Below are 21296 nucleotides of genomic sequence, written 5' to 3' on the forward strand. Positions count from 1 at the left end.
AAAAACATTTCACTATGAGGTTAAAGTTTAGGTTATAGTCTTTCAGTCTTGAAAAGCATACTGTGGTTTAACATACTCTCTTGTGTTTTTGGGAACAGATTTTTTTTCCAATAATGTATATTTTTACAATTATTAATGTGTTAATTATACATGTTCAGTAGAACACTATATATTGATGAAATGTAAAAGAACACTACAGAAAAATGCAAAAATAGTCAGCAGTTGCACCATACAAAAATAAACAACAGTGTAGTTTTTAATCTTGGAATGCCTTTATTTTACCTTTTGTCTCTCCCTCCCCTCCCCTGCCCTTCCCTCCTTTTACTTCCTTTCTTTCCTTTTCACTGAGTCTTGCTGTGTAGCTGTAGACTGGTCTCAGTCTTGAAATCCTCCTGCCTCAGTGTCCCAGGTGCTGAAATTGCAGCCATATACTACAGTGCCCAAATTTATTTTATGTTTGTTTTTAAAAAGTTTTTTTTTCTTTTTGCGATATAATTCACATACCTATAAGTTTATCCACTCAAAGTATACAGTATGTTGGTTCTTCACAACTGTATTATATATAACAATTTCACATTGGTATATGTACAAAGGTGCATAACTACTACACCATCTAATTCCAGGACATTTCAAAAAGAAACTTCTGTATCTATTAGCAGTCATTCCCTAGTGCTCTCTTTCCCTAGCCTCTGGAAACAACAGTTTGCTTCCTACTTGTAAGAATTGTCTGTTCTGTTCATTTCATATTACTGAAATCATACAATGCATTGCCTTTTCTGTTTGATTTTTTTTCACTTAGCATCATGTTTTTACAGGTTTATTCATGTTGTAGCATGAATTTATAGTTCATTCTTTTTTATTGCCTAATGATCATCCATTGTATGGGTATACCTCATTTTGTTGTTCAATCATTGATGAGTGGATATTTGGGCTGCTGTTGCGAATGCTGCTATAAATATTCATGGACAGGATTTTACTTGGTTGTAGATTTCAAATGTCTTGCTATACACCTAGGAGTGGAGTTGTTGCCTCATATGTTAACTCTTACAACTTTTTGAGGAACTGCCAGAGTATTTCCCAAAGCAGCTGCACCATTTCACATTCCTCACATCAGTGTACAAGATTTCCAGTTTCTCTGTGTCCTTACCCGCTCCTGTTACTTATTATGTGTCCTTTTGATTATAGCCATCTCAGTTGGTCTAAAGTGGTATCTCATCATGGGTTTGATTTTTCATTTCTCTGATGGTTGATGATGTTTGACATCTGTTCCTGTCTTACCATTTTGTCTACATATGTTCTTTAGAGAAATGTCCATTAAGTTCTTACCCAGATCTTTAAAAATTGGGATATCTTTTTATTGAGTTATGAGAGTTTTTTATATATTCTGCATACGAGTCTCAGTCTCTCATCTCTCTCTCTCTCTCTCTCTCTCTCATATTTTGCAATACTTGAGGTGAAACTCAGGGCTTTGCCAGGGTTGATGGTATATGTCTGCAGTCTCAAGACTGAGGCTGAGGCAGGCCTGGGCAACAGGGAAAGACCGTGTCTTAAAACTCACTCTCCTTTTAAGCATCAATATTTTTAATTTTGATCAATTCCCACTTTATGTTTAATTTGTTGCATGTGCATTTTGGCATATCTATGAACTCTTTGCCAAAGTCAAGGGCATGAATATATGTTAGATGTTACTCTATATCTTGTAAGAGTTTTATAGCATTACCTCTTAAACTCAGTTTATGATTCCCTTGTGGGTTCTAGACTCTTCTTTTTTGAGGAATTTCTGATTACTGATTTACTTCATACTAGTTACAGGTTTTATTAGTAAGATCTATAAAGCTTATAAATAAATCTGTATGCTATAGTAAGTTTTAGTTAATAGGTTTTTTAAAGTAATAGTAAGGTTTTACTGTTACAGGATATTCAAGCAGGGAAACGGGACACCAAGGCTTTTTAGGAAGCAGTATTTATTAGTGTGTTGGCAGCAGCTCAGCAATTCCCATCCAAAGGCTGAGCTCTGAGAACAAAGGGGCTAACCTTATATACCCTTGCAAGCAGGTTACAGAGCCAAAAAGCAAAGCAAAGTTTAACCCATATATGGTTGTATGCATCTCTGTTGACTACTTCACTCCCAGTGCTATGTGATCTTCTTCACATTTAGATGCTTTAAGTTTTATCTCTCTGCTATGCTATCCCTCCCTCCCCGCCACCGCTGCATAATCAGGACACAGACTTGCTTATTTCTTTTCTGGCCCTCTTCCTTGTTACATTACTCCTTATTAGTTGTCTAATTTTCTGTTTCCTCTAAAATCAGTATCTGTAATTTATGTTTCTAGGAATTTGTTCATTTCATTTATGCACCTATTTTGTGGGTGTACTATTTTTTGCAATATTCTCTTATAGTCTTTTTTATTTCTCTCAGTTCTGTAGCAGTGCATCCACTTTCATTTCTGATTTTAGCTATTTGTATCTTCCCTCCTTTTTTGCTTAGTTTAATAAAAGCTTAAGTATGTTGATCCTTTCAAAGTAGCAACTTTGACTTCTTTCATTCTCTGTTTTTGTCCTCTCTGTTTTGTCTCTAATCTGTATTATTTTTATTCCTTCTGAAGAAATTTGGTTTTTCTTTTTCTAGTTCCTTAATGTGATAAATGAAGTTGTTGATTTGGTATATAATAGGCCCTCCATCTCCAGCGTTCCACATTTATAGATTCAACCAAAAATATTGTTTAAAAAATGGTATATATGTATAACATGTTTTTATGCATTTAAAATGTGATTATTTCCTAAGTAATACACTATAATAACTATGTTGCATTTATGTTATACTAGGTATTATAAGAAATCTAGATTTTAAGCATACAGAAGGATATGTGTAGGTCATATGCAAACACTATGCCATTTTATAAGGAAAGACTTGAGTATCTGAAGATTTTGGTATCTGTGGGTGGTCCTGAAACTGATCCTTCATGAAGTCCAAGTGATGACTTTTTCTTTTCTTTTCTGTGGGTTTTGTTGTTGTTTTGTTTCTTTTCTTTTTTGATGTACTATCTTGCTAACTTTGCCTGGGTTGGCCTTGAACTCATGATTTTCTTGTTTCTACCTCCTGAGTGGCTGGGATTATGGATGTGTGCCATCATACCTGGCTCTATTTTTCTTTCTTTCTTTTTTCTGTGGTACAGGGGTTTGAACTCAGGGCGTAGATCTTTAGTCACTCCACCAGTTCATTTTTGTGATGAGTTTTTTCAAGGTAGGGTCTTGTGAACTTTTTGCCCAGCCTGGCTTTGATCTTCCTGATCTCTGTCTCCTGAGTAGCTAGCATTACAGGTATAAGCCATTGATGCCCTAATGTTTTTCTTTTTTAATACAGATGCTCCTTGACTTATGATGGGTCTCGATAAGCCTATCATGTTAAAAATAACTACACTTGAAAACTCATTTACTATACTTAACCTACTAAACATAGCTTATCCTAGCCTATTCTAGACATGCTTCAAGCACTTAATGTTAGCCTATAGTTGGGCAGAACAGTCTAAAATAACATAAGCCTGTTTTATAATAAAGTGTTGAATAGTTCATGTAGTTTATTAAACACTGTATTGAAAGTGAAAAATAATGAGTGGTTATATGGGTATAGGAGACACAAATGGAACATTTTATAATCACGATGGGATGCAAACTCTGATGTCACTGCTGATTTTTTCCCCCAATCTTTATCTTTTAGCCTGCCCTCCTAGAGGTTGTCTCTGTGTGAGCATAAGCTATTTACTAGTCAAAGGTTGTGCTGAGATCTCTGGACCAGAAAGATTTTCAGGCCTACCATTAGATCTCTGTATGAGTTGGAAGCTGCTTTCACAGTTCACGGAATTTACAGTTTTGTCTGTGTTCATCCAGGGCCTAGTAGCTCTTGAGTTCCTTCTCTGCTTCTGAAGTGGCACACATCTGTGCACGTACCCAGGTTTCTGGACAGTTTTTGAGTGAATTTATTACTCCTAATAGGAGTCATCTCTAGATTGGAATAATTTGTTCTTGCATGACTGGTAATAGTGGTCCTTTAACACATCTTGAGCCTGATACGAAGTCTTGCTATAGTCTTGCTCTAATTTTTCCTTAGTGGGCTGGAGGTGGCTCAGGTGGTAAAGTGCCTGCCTAGCAAGCATGAGGCCCTGAGTCGAAACCCCACTGCTGCCAAAAAAAGAAAAGAAGAAAAAAAAAAAGGTTGTTATTTTTCCTTAGTGGGTGCATCTTGGTGTATACATATAGGCTTTTGTGTTTATGGAGTGAGTGTGGTCCCAGGAGGAACTTCCTTAACCTTTTCTCTCTTTCTCTGATTCTGCTTGGTCTGCCATTTCATATGTTTGAATGTGGTTTCTAGGCCAGAGCTCTACTCCAGTTCTCTTGGAGTGCCTGCCTGGTATAGAGCTTTTGTAATATGGAGCTGGGGAGGGAGGATGAGAAATCCTGGCTACTTGTCCCTTCTGAGATAAAACTGAACCTTAGACTTGGAGCTGAGGGAAGAGGGGCCCCATCATGGCTGCACCTGTCTAGCATAGACTTTCAGTAATGTGGTATGGGGCTGAGAGTGAGAAATGATCATAGCTTTGATGGTACAGACTCCCTCTGTTCTTACTGAATTTTAGTAGATTTTCTTGAATGTTTTTTCTTTTTGCACTGTGCTCAGACTGATTTCCAGAGACTTTAATTTTCACCAGTTTCCCTTCATGGTTGAGTCCCTGGGCAAAAGGATTGCTGATTGCCTCATACAGCTCTTCTAGAAATCCTGACTTCCTGCCCAAGGTTTTTTTTTTTTTTTATTTAATTTTTGTGGTACTGGGGTTCGAACTCAGTGGTTCACACTTGCAAGGCAAGTGCTCTACTGCTTGAGCTATGCCTCCAGCCCTTTTTGGTCTGGTTATTTTGGAGATAGAGTCTCACTTTTTGCCCAGGCAAGCCTAGACTGCCATCTTCCTACTTTACACTTCCTGCCATCATTGGGAATACAGGTCCACACCCTGACTTTTCCTGGATTGTTCTCAAACTGTAATCCTCTCAATCTCAGCTTCCCAAGTAGCTAGGATTACATGTGTGCCACTGGCACATGATTCTGTGCTTGTCTTTTAATTCTTTGTTTTTATTCTTAGGAGAGGAATTGCTCATAAAATTGTGTTAGTTATGACTTTTTAGTTTTACATTGATTAAGCATTATAGGAATTTGTTACTTTAATTTTAGATTTTATTAGTATACCAAATATTAGCTTATCATGTTTTTTTTTACATAGAAATGAACATGTGAATATGGTTCTTTGTGAAATATACTATGTCAATTCAGAGGAATTGTATATTTTCTACTACATGGATATGCTGGAGTTTCAGGAAATGCAAAGTGAAATTGTCTTCACTAATTTTTATTTAACATTTTCATTTTGAAAAAGTCTTTAAAATTGTTTTCATTTCTAATTTTTGTCCTATCCTTTTTCATGCAGATTTGAAACCAAAATTGATTCATTTCATATTACTGGCTTACCAGATAATTCAAAAAAACCCCACCTCCTGTCTTCATTGGATGATATGTCACTCTTCCAAATTACATTTGAGATAAATCCATTAGATGAAACTGTTGCTCAAAGGTGTATCATAGAAGCTGAACCTTTAGAAATAATATATGATGCAGTAAGCATTTTCTATATTACTAAGTTTTAATGTAATTCTGTTTGCTTTGAGTTTGTGTTTCATGTTAATGATGCTTGTTTTAACAGAGGACAGTGAATAGTATAGTGGAATTCTTCAGACCTCCAAAAGAGGTACATCTAGCACAGCTTACATCAGCAACTTTGACAAAACTTGAAGAATTTCGAGATAAGACAGCAACAGGTAAATTGATGTTGGGGAATTAAATACTGTATGCTATATTGAAATTTTATTTATGTTAAAATAATTTTAGTAAAGTTTATTTTAAATTTATTTTCTGGACTGGATACAGTTTAATAAAAACTAACAAGCATTTTTTTTAACCTTCAGAAACTTTAATAATCACATTTAAGTTAATTGAAGAATTTTGTTTATGGTTTCAAACTGCCATTTGTGACAATAACAGGCTTGTCATCTTGTTATCTTCCTTTCTTTTTGTCTGTTTTGGCAGTACTGGCATTTAAACTTAGGGCTATGAGCTTGCTAGGCAGATACTCTACCATTTGAGCCTTGTCTCCAGTCCTTTTTTCTTTTGTCTAGGCTGTCCTTGATCACAATCGTCTTATTTATGCTTCTTGAGTAACTGGGATGACAGGTGTGCAGCACTACTCTCAGCTTTTATTGGTTGAGATAGAGTCTCATGAACTTTCTGCTAGGACTGGCCTTGAACCATGATCCAATCTTCACCGACCAAGAAGCTATAATTTTAAGTGTGGGGCACCTTGCCCAGCTCATTTTCCTCCCTTTTATAATGAATTTCAGAGTTTGCCATATTGGTCTCAGAAAATCAAAGCTCCATCTTTTTTTTGTTCTCTGGAAGAAGAAAGGTTGGATATTGTTTTGCCCTTTTTGACAGAACTTAACAGTCACCATTTGGGCTTAGAGATTTCCTTGTGGGAAGGTTTAAAATTATAAATTGAGGTTTGAAAATAGATATTTCAGTATAGAGATGATCTGTATGAGTTTAATGCTTTGTAACTTGTTGGGACTTGTTTTCTTGCTCCATATATGATATTTAAACAAATGTTCCATTTATGTTGAAAAGTCTGTCCTATATCTTCTCAGTCATATATTTAAACCTTTCTACATCTTTATTGGATTTTTTTCCCTCCTTTTACCATGTTGGAATAATTATTTAGAGAAATATATGGAAAAATACCTCACTGAACGTACATTTTTCTGTTTCTCTAACAGCGGTTTTTTTCTCTTGTAAATTTTGAAGCTGTAGTAGATGCATACAGAAATAAACTTTTTTCTCTTAGTAACCAAATCTTTTATCTATATGAAGTTGACTGTGTATTTTTAGCAATATCTTAGTTTTTTTCCCTTTATGGGCCTTTTACTTTTTTTGGTCCAATATCAGTATAGATTTGTAAGGTATCTTTTTGTTACAATTTGGTAGGTTTTTTCCTTTCTCTCTCTCTGCCATCCATCCTAATCTATCTATCTATCTATCAACATGACAGAGATGTAACCCAGGCTGGTCTCAAACTCAAGATCCACTTGTCTCATCCTTCTGAGTGCTGAGCTCACAGGCATGGTCTTCTAGGCATGGTGATTGTTGTTTCCTTTTAAAAAATACCTTTTTCTCTATATATTTTCAGATGTGTCATGTCAGTAACGTATAGTAGAAGGTTTTTCACTCTAGAATTATAGTCTTTATTTTTCTATTTGTGTCTGTTTGCATTTAATTTATTGAGGGTTATATCTCACATCTTGTTTTGTGCTTTTATATTTGCTTTTCCTATTCTTTTTTCTTTCTTGCCTTCCTTTAGATAAATTCTGACATTCTTTCTTCCCTCCTCTCCCATACTCTACCATTTGGAAATTAAATGTTCTCCCTTTTTTTTTTTCATTCTGGAAATAACAGCATATTTTCTCAAAATACAAATTTAATAAATTGTTAACCTTCTTACCCCTGACTTAGATGTTATTACTTTGTTACCTTTTTTTAAAATTACCGGTTTGTTTGTTTTAACCTTTTCCCTATGTCTTCATATGGTCTTTGTATCTGCTTGTGTGCTGATCTCTTCTTATGAGGACACCAGTCATACCATATTAGGACCTACTCTCCTTGTCTCATTTAATTATCTTCAACACCCTGTCTCTAAATACAGTCCCATATGAGATTCTGGGGCACAATTTTGGGGGAACACAATTCAGCCCATAATACCTTTTGCAGTGTTAGCACTGAGCTCCTCATTCCTGCCTCAGGTAGTTGGGTCTTTCTAGGTATTTGACTTCTGGGTGATTGGAGCAGATGGAATTAAACAGGATCAAGTGTGGAGTATGAATGTTGGAATTGTTAGTTTTGAGTGAGTTGTAAAATGTTACTTTTATAGTCACTAATTTACCTTTTAATCTTTTTTGGCCCAAAGCACTTTATAATGCTCAACTGACTGAGTTAGAGGCTCTGAGATCCTCTGAACATTATACTCAGGTTGAAATAATCAGGAAATGAAGGAGCATGCCACCTGACTGAAGCTTTACTCTCAGTACTTCTTCCTACCCTTGTTGCCTCTGGGTCCTTCCTTCCCTTTCCAAAGCAAGTGAAAATTACTTTTACTTACAAAATTGGCATGTTTTCTGCTTTGCCCTCTTGATTATTTTTTGTAATTAGACAAAAGAATCATTTTATATCAGTGGTATTTTTCTTGTGTATAAAATTGGTAGTTACAATCAGTAATGTTGTGAGTTGGATAATGTAAGTGAAATTCTTTGTAAATTTGCAGAGACATGTCAGGTGAGGTGGACATTTTATTTGTCCCATCCATTTAATGGTGGGCTTATGTCTGGCTGTGCAGGGATGTGTTGGTGATCATGCCACTGTAATTTTGTCATGAGGAAAAGATTTGCATGATTACTCTTTAATGCAGTTTCTATGAAGGTAGTCCAGAAGTTTGAAGAATCATTGTGCTTCAGAGTTAGAGCACTTAGGCATAAATGTAAGTACAGGTTGAGTATCCCTGATCTGAAATGTTTGGACCAGAACAGTTTTGGATTTTTTGGTATCTTGTTATATTCACATATATACAATGAGATATCTTGAGGAGGGGATCCAAGTTTAAATATGAAAATTACCTGAAAGTAATTATGCAATAATTTTAGTGTGCCTGCCTATTGATGATAACATGTCACATGCAGTTGTGTCATGACTACCTTTGGGAGTTTAGTGAAGCCTAGGGATCGTTTCTCAAAGTAATGGCTTTAAGTACTTCAAATAAAATAGGTAGAATTATGTAAAGACATTTTCAGAATATTTCTGAAATCCCCAAATGTGTGATTATAATAATATATTTTTTACTAAAATAGCGTGAATTAACAGTAGATCAAAAATACCATAAATTAAAAGTAGTAGTGGCAAGGTAAATAATATTTTAAGATATCTTCAACAACTATGTTTTATCATAAAAGTTAAAGAATATGTGACTTCTGTAGGTAATAGAAGTACAGTTACAGTAGTTTTGTTGCTTTTATAATTGAAGTTGATTCTAAATGTCAGCAAGAGTTAGTAAAAAAGAAGGATGTATTTTTTTTTTCTCATTCATTCATGAACTCTTATCTGAATTCCATTCACGGACCTCTGGTTAATGGTGCCTGATCTGGTTCATATTTCAGTATTCTCCCCCAAAAATGTAAAGGCAGACTTTGACTACATTGCTCAAATATTGGTGCATTACATCTATAAGAATTCCTTAATTTATCCATTAATTGTTTAGTAAGAATGAAAAACAGTCAGAAAAGAAAAAATTTATTTACTATAGAATGCCTAATTTTAATGCAATTCAGTAGCTTCTTATGATTAATTTTTCTCTTTTTGTATGTCCATTAATTTATGTGCATAAAATTTTCTTATAATCTAATTCATTAAAGATACTAAGTTTCTCTTCTTTCTAAAGAAAACTGGCATCTGTCCATCTCAGTCTTCTGAGACTTCTTGTAATTTTCAGGTACTTCTTAGAAAGTATTGGTATCTGTTGAGTAGTAATATCATCATCTTAGGTATTTGGGATGTGATTTGACTGGACCAGAGTTTTAGTTGTCTGCCCTACTTCCTCCAGGTTGATTGTAATCTTCTTGATAGAAAAGGTGGAGAAAGCAGGAGTAGAGCTGTTCAGTTGTTCATTCTATCTCTTACCATTGTACCGTGTACTCCAAGGAGAACTGGTTTGTATTTGCTTCCATAATATCTGTTATTTCTGCTCTGTGTATATCTTGTGGGTCCAAACAAGTTTTACATTTGTCTTTGGTAATGTACTTTTATTTTTGTGCATGTAGTCTTAAAATCTGAGATTATCAAGATCACTCTTTAGCTACTTTTGACTTTTTAATTCTTGGCTGAAATTCTCAATTCTAACTTCCATATTTATTTTCAAAGGTTTAGACTTTTTATTAAGCTGGATTACTCATTATCTTCCATTTTAGTTGTTACAAAATTTGACATTGTCATTTGTCTCGTCATTTTCTTGCCACTTTATAATATGGTATAAATGAGATGTACTAATAACCATTTTACTTTTGTTCTATTTCTAATGAGAAATATTTGAGCCAAGTAAATAAAGAAATCACCTGATGTTTTGATAAGACCTTCAAGAAATGTCTATTGAAGTAATTCTTCTTTGTTAGGGTATATGTATTGTACATCTTTTTTTTTTCTTTTTTTAAATATTGAGGTTTGAACTCAGGGCCTCATACTTGCTAGGAAGGCACTGTATTACTTGAGCCATGCCCAATCTTTTTTTTTGGATAGACTCTCGTGTGTTTGCTTAGGCCTTGCCTTGGGCCATGATCCTCTTGTCTACCCTTCTCTGAGATCAAAGCTGTACAATATCATGCCTGGCCTGTAATGTGCATCTTGATCCATCTTTTTTTTTCTCCACAGGGAGGTATACATTACATTCTTCAAGATAGTTGTATCTCTTGCTTTTACCGTTTTTCCTGTTATTAATTTTTTATCTGAATTGGGCTTGAATTAGATTGTAGACAAATACTTTAACAGTAAAAACTGTAGGGCTTATATTTATTTCTTTTTGTTAGAATCTCAGATTCCATTTATAGTTCAAAGTTTGTGTATTGGGTTATTATATATGCAGTAGAAGCCAAAAACATGAGATTAAATCCTTTTGCGGTTCTGGGGTTTGAACTCAGGGCCTCACACTTTATTAGGCAGGTGCTCTATACATGAGCAACCGCACCCGCCCTTGTTTTGTTTTGTTTTGTTTTGTTTTTTGAGATAGGGTCTCTTTTTATGCCCAGGTTGTGATCCTCCTATTTGTGCTTCTTTGCATAACTTTGATGTCAGGCACAGGCCATTGGTAGAGATGGGATTGCAGATACTTTTTGTCCAGGCTGGCCTCAAACTGTGATCCTTGTGATATCCTGCTCCCCCATAGCGAGAATTATAGGCTTGAATTGTGCCATTGCACTCCGTTAACGCTTCTGTTTTAGTCAGTTCCTCTTGATGTGTAGAGATAGTTTGTCAGAGTTAAATGTAAATCGATTGCATTTAAAACTCAGCAATCAAAATTTAGATTTTTTCTCTTAAGATTTTTTCCTAAGCTTTTATCTTATTACTTTATCAAAATTCCTGTAACAGTAAATAGCCACTGTGTAAAATTCAAATGTTATAGAAATATATCTTTAGAAAGTGGAAGTCTCCTGTATTTTACCTTCTAGACATAATCTTTATCATTTGAAGTTTGTTCTTCCATCTCTTTTCTTGTTTAGAATACATTGTTATTTTTATGAAAAATGGAGAGCTAATATAAAACATTTTTAACTTAATTTTTAAAATTAATATATTTTGGGTTTTTTTTTCTAGAAAGTTAAAATTTTGGAAGAGCCTTATTTGTTACATAGCTTTGTTTAGGTTGTTCATTCTCTTCTTTCTTCCTTACTTGTATTTTGTTGCATTATTCTCTATTAATTATTTTCTTTGTATCATTTTTTTCTTATGTTATTTTCTTCATCCCTTTTAGTTCTTTTTCTGTGAAGTGGGAACAGTACGTTCTTTGTCCCTGGCAGGAAGACAGGTGGTGTTTTTTGGTACTTTTTTTGAAATACAGGATTCTCTGATTGTGAACTTGATTGGATTCAGCAGCACCTAGGTGATTAGTAAAACATAACTCTGGGTATGTCTGTGAGGGTGGATCCAGAGAGAATTTATTAAGGGAGAAGATCAAACCTGAATCTGGACAGAACCATGCCATAGGCTGGGGGCCCAGATGGAATTTTGGGGGAAAAAAAGAGGAGAAACCCAACTAATTCATCCCTCCCCTCCCCTCCCCTCCCCTCCTTCCCATCCTCTTCCCTCCCCTCCCCCTTCCTCTCTCCTCTCTCCTCTCTCCTCTCCTTTTTTCCCCCTTTCTCTACCCCTTTTGTCCCCTCTCTCCCCCTCCCTCACCCCCCAAAACCATGAGGCAAAATAAATCTTGTGTGTTGCTTTGTTACGGTAGTTTGTCAGTGACAAAAGTGTTAACATAGGTGGAATCATAACGATTCATTTTCTTTTAATTATTACATTTATTTACTCATCCAAGTATTTGAGTCTAATTATGTATCAGACACTATACTAGGTTTTGGGCTGCACAAGAGTGTTCAGAATGGATGTAGTTCTTGTCTCTTAATCTTACAATTACATAGATAGAACAAATGTAAAACTAAGAGTCATCTATTTAAGAACTGTAATAAATGGTGTGTGGGTCCAGTCAGGAGAGAGAAACCACATAGTAGTTTGACCAGGAAAAGTTTAATGTAATGAATTAGTAACTATAATTAGGAATGGTCTCCTTCCTCCAAAGAGTAAATTTGAAGAGTATAGGAAGAGTAGTTGTAACAAATATAGGACTGAAAGAGTTCCCCGGGAAGAGGCACAGCTCTGACTCACTAAATGGCAGATAAGACATTGTGGTTCCATGTTGGCAAAACTTGCTGGCAATTTGCTATCAGTTGCCCCACAACTGATGTATGGAAACATGGTATTTTTATACAGGAGAATTTTATTCTGCCATAAAGAAGAATGAAATTTTGTTGTTTGCAGATAAGTGGATGGAATGGGAAAGCATCATCTTAAGTGAAGTTATCCAGGTTCAGAAGGCCAAAAGCTGCATGTCCTCTCTCATGTAGAATATAGACCCTCTACAAATACAAGCAATAATATATATACATAGAAATATATGAAGAGCATTTATCTGAAAGGGGACAGGTAGAGGAAACCAGGGAGGAAGAAATGAAGGAAAGAAGATAGCAAATAATAATGAAATATATCGCATCTGTGTAGGAAGAAGACATAAGGAAACAGGCTGAAAGCTATTAACACAGGATGGGGGAAAAGGGCGAGGAAGTGCAGTGGTGGGAGTTACACTGACCTAAGTACAATGTATGTACAGGTAAAAATCCCTCTGACCAACAAATAGACATCTAAGCAATAAAGGACAGGATTGAAAAACAGGTCATGCTAAGGGGAGGGCACTAACTAGAGAGGGAGGGTAAAAGAAGGAAGAGAGGTAAGTATGAGTGATGTACTTCCTATACAAGAATGGATATAGAATTTTTTTTTTTAACATTTTTTTTCTTTTATTATTCATATGTGCATACAAGGCTTGGGTCATTCCTCCCCCCTGCCCCCACCCCCTCCCTTACCACCCACTCCGCCCCCTCCCTCTCCTCCCCACCCCCTCAATACCCAGTAGAATTTTTAAAATGATTGAACTCACCATAAGAAGAGGACTAAGGTAGAAAGGAGAAAAATGTGAGCGAATGATCCAATTTGGGATATAATACATATATACATAGAAAATAACAAAATAAATAAGGAATCCCCTCCCCCCCCAAAAAAAATAAAATAAGGGTTAAGGTAGGACTTCCATGGAGTTCAGGACTTAGATTTAGAGAGGTAGGAATTCCTCACTTGGGTTGATGAATAGAGTAGAAATGCAGATGAAGATAAAGAAGTGCTTTAACAGTAGACCCTGGGGAATATTGAGGGCCATATTGTCTCTTCTAGATGCTTTTTATGACTCACCCAGAAAATAAACTGGATTAAAACTGCTTTCTGTGTTTAAATGTAAATTATTGGGGAAAAATGTAAACTGTGTTTGAGTCAGTTCTGATTTTAAGTTCCAAGTTTATTGGATGAGTATTAGAATTGTTTGGAGACCTATAGTTAACCTCATCCCTATACTTAACATCATCTTGTGTCATTTAAAGAGATTTTGCTCAGGTTTGCTTTGTATAGGGTATTTCTTTTTTTTTAATCCTTCATAAGGGTTTATTATTACGGCATCACAAAACTCTGTATTATGACACCATTTACTTTGGCTTTTGGGGAAGAAGAGCCTAGATAATGGTAAAATAGGAACCAGAGTACTTCCAAGTAGAAGTACATGAACTATTAAAATATTGAGCTTTGTGGGTTAGTTCTTTTAGAAAAATCATAGGACATTTCTGGCAAATGTTTTTTTTTTTAAATCTCTGCCTTTCTTATTCAGTACTCTTGTAACTTTTCCTAACTAGACCTATTCTGAAAGTTATTGGACTAAACTGCACATGCTCTTGACCAGAATATGAGGGTCTACATATTAAGTATCATTTTCAGTCTACTTTTTAAGAGTTTTATTCTTAGTGTAATCCACATTTAATATTTTAGTCCTCATGATAACTCTTTTGTAGTTTTGTTTCTGCCTTTCCACCCCCCGCTTTGGTCTTTGTGAAGTGAGGTAGCTTTCTATTTAAGTATCAGATCTCCTGAATCTTCATAAGTTGAAACATCTTTTATTCTCTCAAATTGATTCCATGGCTGTTCACACAGTTTTTTTCCTAAAAGGAGGGGACTCCCATATTTTACTCTTAAAAGATACTGGGCTTTGGTACATAAAATAGGTTAATTTGGTTACTAATCTCATGCAAGTGAATGTACTAAGTTTATTATAATTAGATGCCTCAAATGAATGAAGAGTTATTTAAGGAAAGGGAAACCCTGTTTGTATTTTCCTTTTCTGTTTATAGATGATGTTGATGAAGATTAATTAATGACCCAGGAGTTTTCATTGTTTTGGAGTAAAATCATTAATTCATGCTTTTTTTTTTAAAAGATATTTATATTTCATTTATACCCAAATTGAGTCTATGGGTTAAAAACATTTTAAAAAGAAATCACTCCAATTTTATACTAAAATTTAATTAAGAGTGTTGTAAGTATTCATTACCATGCATATGTATTAAATTTAAATTGGAAATATTTTGTTCAAGGTTATTTTAAGATTAATACTGATTTTAAATTATTTAAAAACTAGTAATTCATATGTGTAGTGATTCCTGTTTCTTGAGTTACTTATGAAAAGATTTAAATTTTTTACAGGTCTGTTGTACATTATTGAAACACAGAAAGTTCTTGATCTCAGAATTAATTTGAAGGCTTCATATGTTATTATCCCACAAGATGGAATTTTTAGCCCTACATCAAATCTACTTCTTTTGGATCTTGGTCATCTAAAGGTATATATCAATAATGTTTGATTAATAATATGGTATTTAGGGTGTTTCTTTGTTTTAAAATGTACTTTAGCTTTTGGATAGTTTGATTAGGCTTATTGATGTTTACATTTATGGTAGATATTAGGATTTGAGAAATCTTCCTTTCTAGTGAATAAAGTTTCATTTAATGAAAGCAAAGTGACCAAGAGAACTTTCCAGGTCAGATGTAAACTTAATTATATTTATAGAATTTGATATTCATGCTTAAGAAATTTTGTTTCTTTTTCAGTTTGAATCTTTTACTTGATTAATGTATATAGAATAGTGGGGCTACTGAAAGTAATCAAATGTATCTTCATCACCTGGAAACTTTTGCATATATAACTAAATATAGACATTTTAATAGTTCTGTGAAATTTAAATTGAAAAGGTGGTCTTGTATTTATCTAGTTACGTTTTTCTTCTGATTATAAGCTCTTTTTCTTCCCAAAATTTAAGTCAAGGATAATTGTCTTGTATTTCTAGATCTGTGCTATTCAGATTAGCTACGTGTAATTATTGAAATTTAGATAAAATTATAAATTAAGTTTCTTAGTTACGTTAGTCACATTTATGTGTTTAATAGTCAAAAGTGGTTACTGTGTTGGACAGCACAGATTCAGAACATTTCGATTATTATCAAAGTTCTATTGGGCAGTATTGCTGTAAACCTTGAAACATTGAGTCTTAAAACAATTTAAAGACTCAAGGGAGATAGATAATATTAGAGTGATTTTTCTGCCTGCCTAACAAACTGTACTTTTTCTTGATACTGACATTCTCTCTTATATTTATATCTATGTATCTGTGTATCTCCCTATCCCTCCCCTTCCCTCCCCCCACTCACCCCACATACCCACCCATCTTTACTCTGCACTTGGGATTTACATAGACCAACCAGATTTATGTTTATAATAGTGTTTTTACAGCTAATTATTTATATTTGAATAATTTAGTTACTGAATTGTTTCAGGCCTAACAGTATGAGGTAAGGAGTAATGATACCTATCTGATTTTGTGACATTAGGTAGTTTGCTTTACCTGCTACCTAAAATACAGTACTTTCAGACAGAGATACTTTTTGACAGTCTATTTCACATGAGCTGTATAAAATAGAGGGAAGTATTTTCTGTGTGTATGTACGTATGTACACTTATCTATATATCTCCATGCATATACATTTATATATATATACACACACACACACACACACACAAGATCTTTATTTCCTATTTGTATTTCCTACTGTGGAATGATCTCTAGGATGTTAAGTAAAACAAATAGTGTGCACAGTATACCAAGAAAGGGAGATAGAAACGTAGTGTGCTGGGAGCCATATAAATCCCAGTTAGGATAAAAAATTAGCCTTCCTAATATTAAATCCTGCATTCTTTTACTTATTACAAAGCTATCTAAATATTTGCCACTGTATCATTGAAACATAGTAAGCTAAATTTGTCTCTTAATGTTATTCTTAATGAGAAGACTTCTTACTAGATTTTAGATCTTTATAAAGGTGTATTATTTTATTGGACCATCTTGGTTTCCCCCTTTTAATATATGTAAATGGGAAATAAAAATGTGCAAAAATTCACTTTAAACATGTTCTCAGTATACACCTCATGGATTATGACCTTTTTAATAGCCTTGTATGTCTGCTTGCAAATTTACTAAATTTTTATTTTAGTGATCTGAAAGGTAAGAACTTACATTTTGAAGTATTTTGAATAGTCTAAACTGTTAAAATTAACTTCAAGGTGACAAGCAAAAGTCGTTCAGAATTACCAGATATGAAACAAGGTGGGGCCAACCTTGAAGAGATAATGCATAGAGCTTATGATTCTTTTGATGTTCAGCTAACAAGCATACAACTGCTTTATAGTAGAGTGGGTAAGTATAAAATTCATTATTGAGTGATTTTGTGGAATTAATCAGGTTTTAAACACTTTGAAGACCTTCCCATAAAAGTATTAGACTTTGTATTTTTAAATTAGAACTGATAGTAAATTTTGTCCAGTGGTATTCAACCAGGAGTTTTTGTGCCTTGAAAAACAAATGTCAGTGTTGGGAGACATTTTTGGTTGTTACAGGTAGGGCTCAGGGATACTACCTGCGTTTACAGGGAGAGGTCATGGTGCTACTAAACAGTTTATAGTGTCAGGCAAGCCCCAAACAATAAATGTCAGTAGTGCTAAGGTTTAGAAATCATCACCTATAGCAGTGTGTTCCAGCCTTGAACCAAGGATTGGTACATACTGGAAATGATATTTGTATTTCACAATTAGGTAACCAGAAGAGAGTTTTAGATAAACAGGTTGGAGATAATCAATTTAGGGACTTTGACAGCCCAGGCCACAAATAGCCACACAGAGATTCTGAAGGGTTAGTATCCTAGACATATCTTCATTCCAGTCATTTTGGTGTACCAGTCAGGCACCTCTGATCTATGTCTAGTTTTTTAGATGAAGTTAGAATTGGAAGTTGACTTAACAAGAGTCACTTTCACTTAAAGAAGGGCAGACTTCAGTTTCATTCAGCTCTCCATTCTGCCATACTGCTTCTGAATCCCTAGAGTTTTAATCAACCTTTAGATCATTCAACAGAGTTTGGTTATTATTTGTAGAGATCTGTATATTGAGTCATACTTTAATTATCTCTGCTGATTAAAAAAGCAGTGAGAAGCCAAAGTAATCTTTAAAATTATTAGTTTTTGTAGAACTTGATCAGTTTTCTTTTTTTTTGACTCTGAAGCAATTACTCATTTTTAATTTTTTAGATCTTTTTTCTATTGTACTGGGGGTACATTGTGACATTTACCAAAGTTCTTACAATATATCATAATTGATTTCATTCCCTCCATCATTCTTCTTTATCCCCCTTCCCTCCTTTCCTAGAACAGTTTTCAATAGGTGTCATTTTTCCTTTTTTATACATGAGTACATAATAGTTCTACCATATTCATGTTTTTCTTTAATTTTATTTGGTTTAAGATAGTGAACTAGGTTTGTGGTTTGTTTTCTTTTCCCCTTCATATTTTGGTTGTTGCAGAAGGAGCTCAAAAGTACAGTGGGTGGCAAAAGTAATTTTTTTTTTCAAAAGTCCATAAATTCTTTTTCGGGGAATAAATGCATGGCATTTTGGTATGTTTGAATGATACATTTTACTCACAAGTTTTTTTAAGTCTATGAGTCATACTTAAAATTTAAGATACTGAAATGCTTATTTAAAAAATGTTAAAATAACGGGCTGGTGGAATGGTTCAGGTGTTCAAGTGCCTGCCTAGCAAGTGTGAGGCCCTGAGCTCAAACCCCAGTACTTCCCCTCCTCCCCCAAAAAAAAGCTAAAGTAAAAATTTTAAAAAGGTATTATCTGAAGATTATTGGTATTTCTTTGATTTTTTTTTTTTTTAATGGTACTGGGGCTTGAACTCAGGGCCTATACCTTAAGCCACTCCACAGCCCTTTTTTTGTGAACTGTTTGCCCAGGTTGGCTTTGAACCTGGGTCCTCCTGCTCTCTTCCTCTTGAGTAGCTAGGATTAAAGGCGTGAGCCACCAGTACCTGGTTTCTTTGAATTTTTTTTGGTGAATACTATTCTTAAACATTTTTTCTCAGCAGGTTTTTTGACCTTGTGATTACTTTGTATAATTGTCATATAATCTCTTGAGAAATACTGAAATGCATGTGTCCAAATACATGTTTTTAACTCTAAAATTGGAAGTAATGGAAATATTTCAGTTATCTCAATACTGATGAAAAATTCTTTTTTTTATATATATATGTATTTTTTTCTTTTATTCATATATGCGTACAATGTTTGGGTCATTTCTCCCCCCTTCCCCCTCCCCCTCCCTCTCCCACCCAACCCCCTCACTACCAGGCAGAAACTGTCTTGCCCTTATCTCTAATTTTGTTGAAGAGAGAGTATAAGCAATAATAGGAAGGAACAAGGGTTTTTGCTAGTTGAGATAAGGATAGTTATACAGGGCATTGACTCACATTGATTTCCTGTGCATGTGTGTTACCTTCTAAATTAATTCTTCTCGAACTAACCTTTTCTCTAGTTCCTGGTTCCCTTCTCCTATTGGTCTCTGTCGCTTTAAAGTATCTGCTTTAGTTTCTCTGCATTGAGGGCAACAAATGCTATCTAGTTTTTTGGGTCTCTTACCTATCCTCATACCTCCCTTGTATGCTCTCACTTTAATAAAATCTATTTTACCACCTATCTCCAGGAGTCCAATGTCTCTTTTGCTAATTTTCCAAGACTAAGATTTTTTTCGGACTTAAAGAGCAGTTAGGTTCAAGTGTCAGGTGATATTATGAAAATGCATTATATTATATAGATCCCACTAATCTTGTTTATTAAAAAATTTTTTTTGGTGTGTGCAACCCAGGCTTTTGAGCATGCTAGGCAAGTGCTGTACTGTTGAGCTATGCCCCAAGACCTAATCTGGTTACAAAATTTTAAGTTTATCTCTTTTGGATTATAAATACTATGCCTATTTTAGAAAAATCTGAAAAATTTGCAAAACAAAAGAGACTGTTCTTTTTTATTTTACTTTTTTTTTTTTTAATTATTGTACTGGGGGCACAATGTGACCTTCACCCAAGTTCTTACAATATATCATGGTTGAAATCACTCCTCCATCATTCTCCTTAATCTAACTGCTTAGACATGAATACTATTGATATTTCAGTGTGTATCCTTTAGTCTTATTTCATTGTATGCACTTATGAGTATATGAAGTGTGCTTATGCAATGTTTGGACGTACTTGTAAATGATTTTTTTAATATGACTCACATTCCTTCCTCCTTCCATTCCTCTTTATAAATCACTGTGAGAATTAAAGTTTAAACATTGCCCAGAAAGATGCTATTTATTAATCTTGAATAAATTCCAGCATTTATTAGTTACTGTTAAACTCAGTTTTACCTGCCTTTTCCATTACTGCCTTACAGGCATGTTGTTTTTGGGGAAAGATAATCTGGTTTATGTAGTGATTGTCAATAGAGGCACAGTAGATTTGATTTAAAGTATGCTGCTTTTAAAAAAACAAGCATTTTTTTTAATAGGATACAGTCTTATGAAGCAGGACAAGAAAAATAATGAAAGGCAAAAGAATTTACCTGTTGATTGTGTATATTTTATATAATTAAGACTATTTAGATATGGGATCATTTTTTGTCCACCATGTGGTACATGAATATGAAGTATTAACAAAAATTTTAGGTCTGTGTGTTATTCAAATTATGCTGCTATTAAGCATGAATGTTTTTGTGTACTTAGGTGATAATTGGAAAGAAGCTCGAAAACTGAATGTGTCTACGCAGCATATTTTGGTACCCATGCACGTCAATGTGGAACTTTCTAAAGCCATGGTTTTCATGGATATCAGGATGCCCAAGTATGTATATTACCTATTTCATGTGTTTTTTGGATTTTCTGAGTAATTCTATAGCTAGGAAGATAAATTTTATTGACTTATTTGTGGTAAGATATAACAATAGCATTTACCATTTAGACTATTTCTAAATATTTAGGTTAGTGGCATTGAGTTGCACAATATATCTCTAAACTTTATCGTCTTCCAGCTGAAACTCCATGCCCATTAACAGTAGTACCCTGTTCTACCCCGTTCCTAGCCCCTGGCTGATACCAGTCTACTTTTTATCTTTAGTTTAGGTTCCCCATGTAAGTGGAACCATACAATATTGGTCCTATTTTGTCTGGATTACTTCACTTAGCACAGTGTCTTCTAGTCCTCTGTTTTTTAATTGGCCATCTTGCTGGTTGTTCTTTCATTTTTAATGTGAGTTATTGGAGTCTCCTGACTACTAGAGAGCTACTTCTCCCCATTCATTCTGTCAGGGTGTTGTTTTGTTTGTTCTTTTTTTTGTACTGGGATTTAAACACAGGGCCTTGTGCTTGCTAGGTGTATACTCTACCACTTGAGCTATGCCACCAGCCCTAATTGTGTTAGTGTTTGATTCATGTATGTTTGAGCTGTGATGTTTGGTACATATCCTCTATTACAGCCTTCCTTTGTGTTGAGTTGATATTTGTTCTAATGTGTTTTGATTTCTTTCTCATTTCATTTTTGT

At 34.5% G+C, this 21296-nt stretch overlaps 1 protein-coding gene across 3 annotated transcripts in view; it reads left to right on the forward strand.

Moving 5' to 3' along the window:
- Vps13a (vacuolar protein sorting 13 homolog A) overlaps window positions 1-21296 on the forward strand; it is a 237897-nt gene that overhangs the window by 57769 nt on the left and 158832 nt on the right. For all 3 annotated transcript variants that reach the window (XM_074052093.1, XM_074052095.1, XM_074052094.1), the window contains exons 18-22: window positions 5478-5664; window positions 5751-5865; window positions 15041-15177; window positions 16953-17085; window positions 20482-20599. In XM_074052093.1, coding sequence (XP_073908194.1) covers window positions 5478-5664; window positions 5751-5865; window positions 15041-15177; window positions 16953-17085; window positions 20482-20599 — 690 coding nt within the window. The remainder of the gene's footprint in view (window positions 1-5477; window positions 5665-5750; window positions 5866-15040; window positions 15178-16952; window positions 17086-20481; window positions 20600-21296) is intronic.

This window comes from Castor canadensis, chromosome 13, assembly GCF_047511655.1.
Source record: "Castor canadensis chromosome 13, mCasCan1.hap1v2, whole genome shotgun sequence".
In the NCBI taxonomy this organism is placed as follows: domain Eukaryota; kingdom Metazoa; phylum Chordata; class Mammalia; order Rodentia; family Castoridae; genus Castor; species Castor canadensis.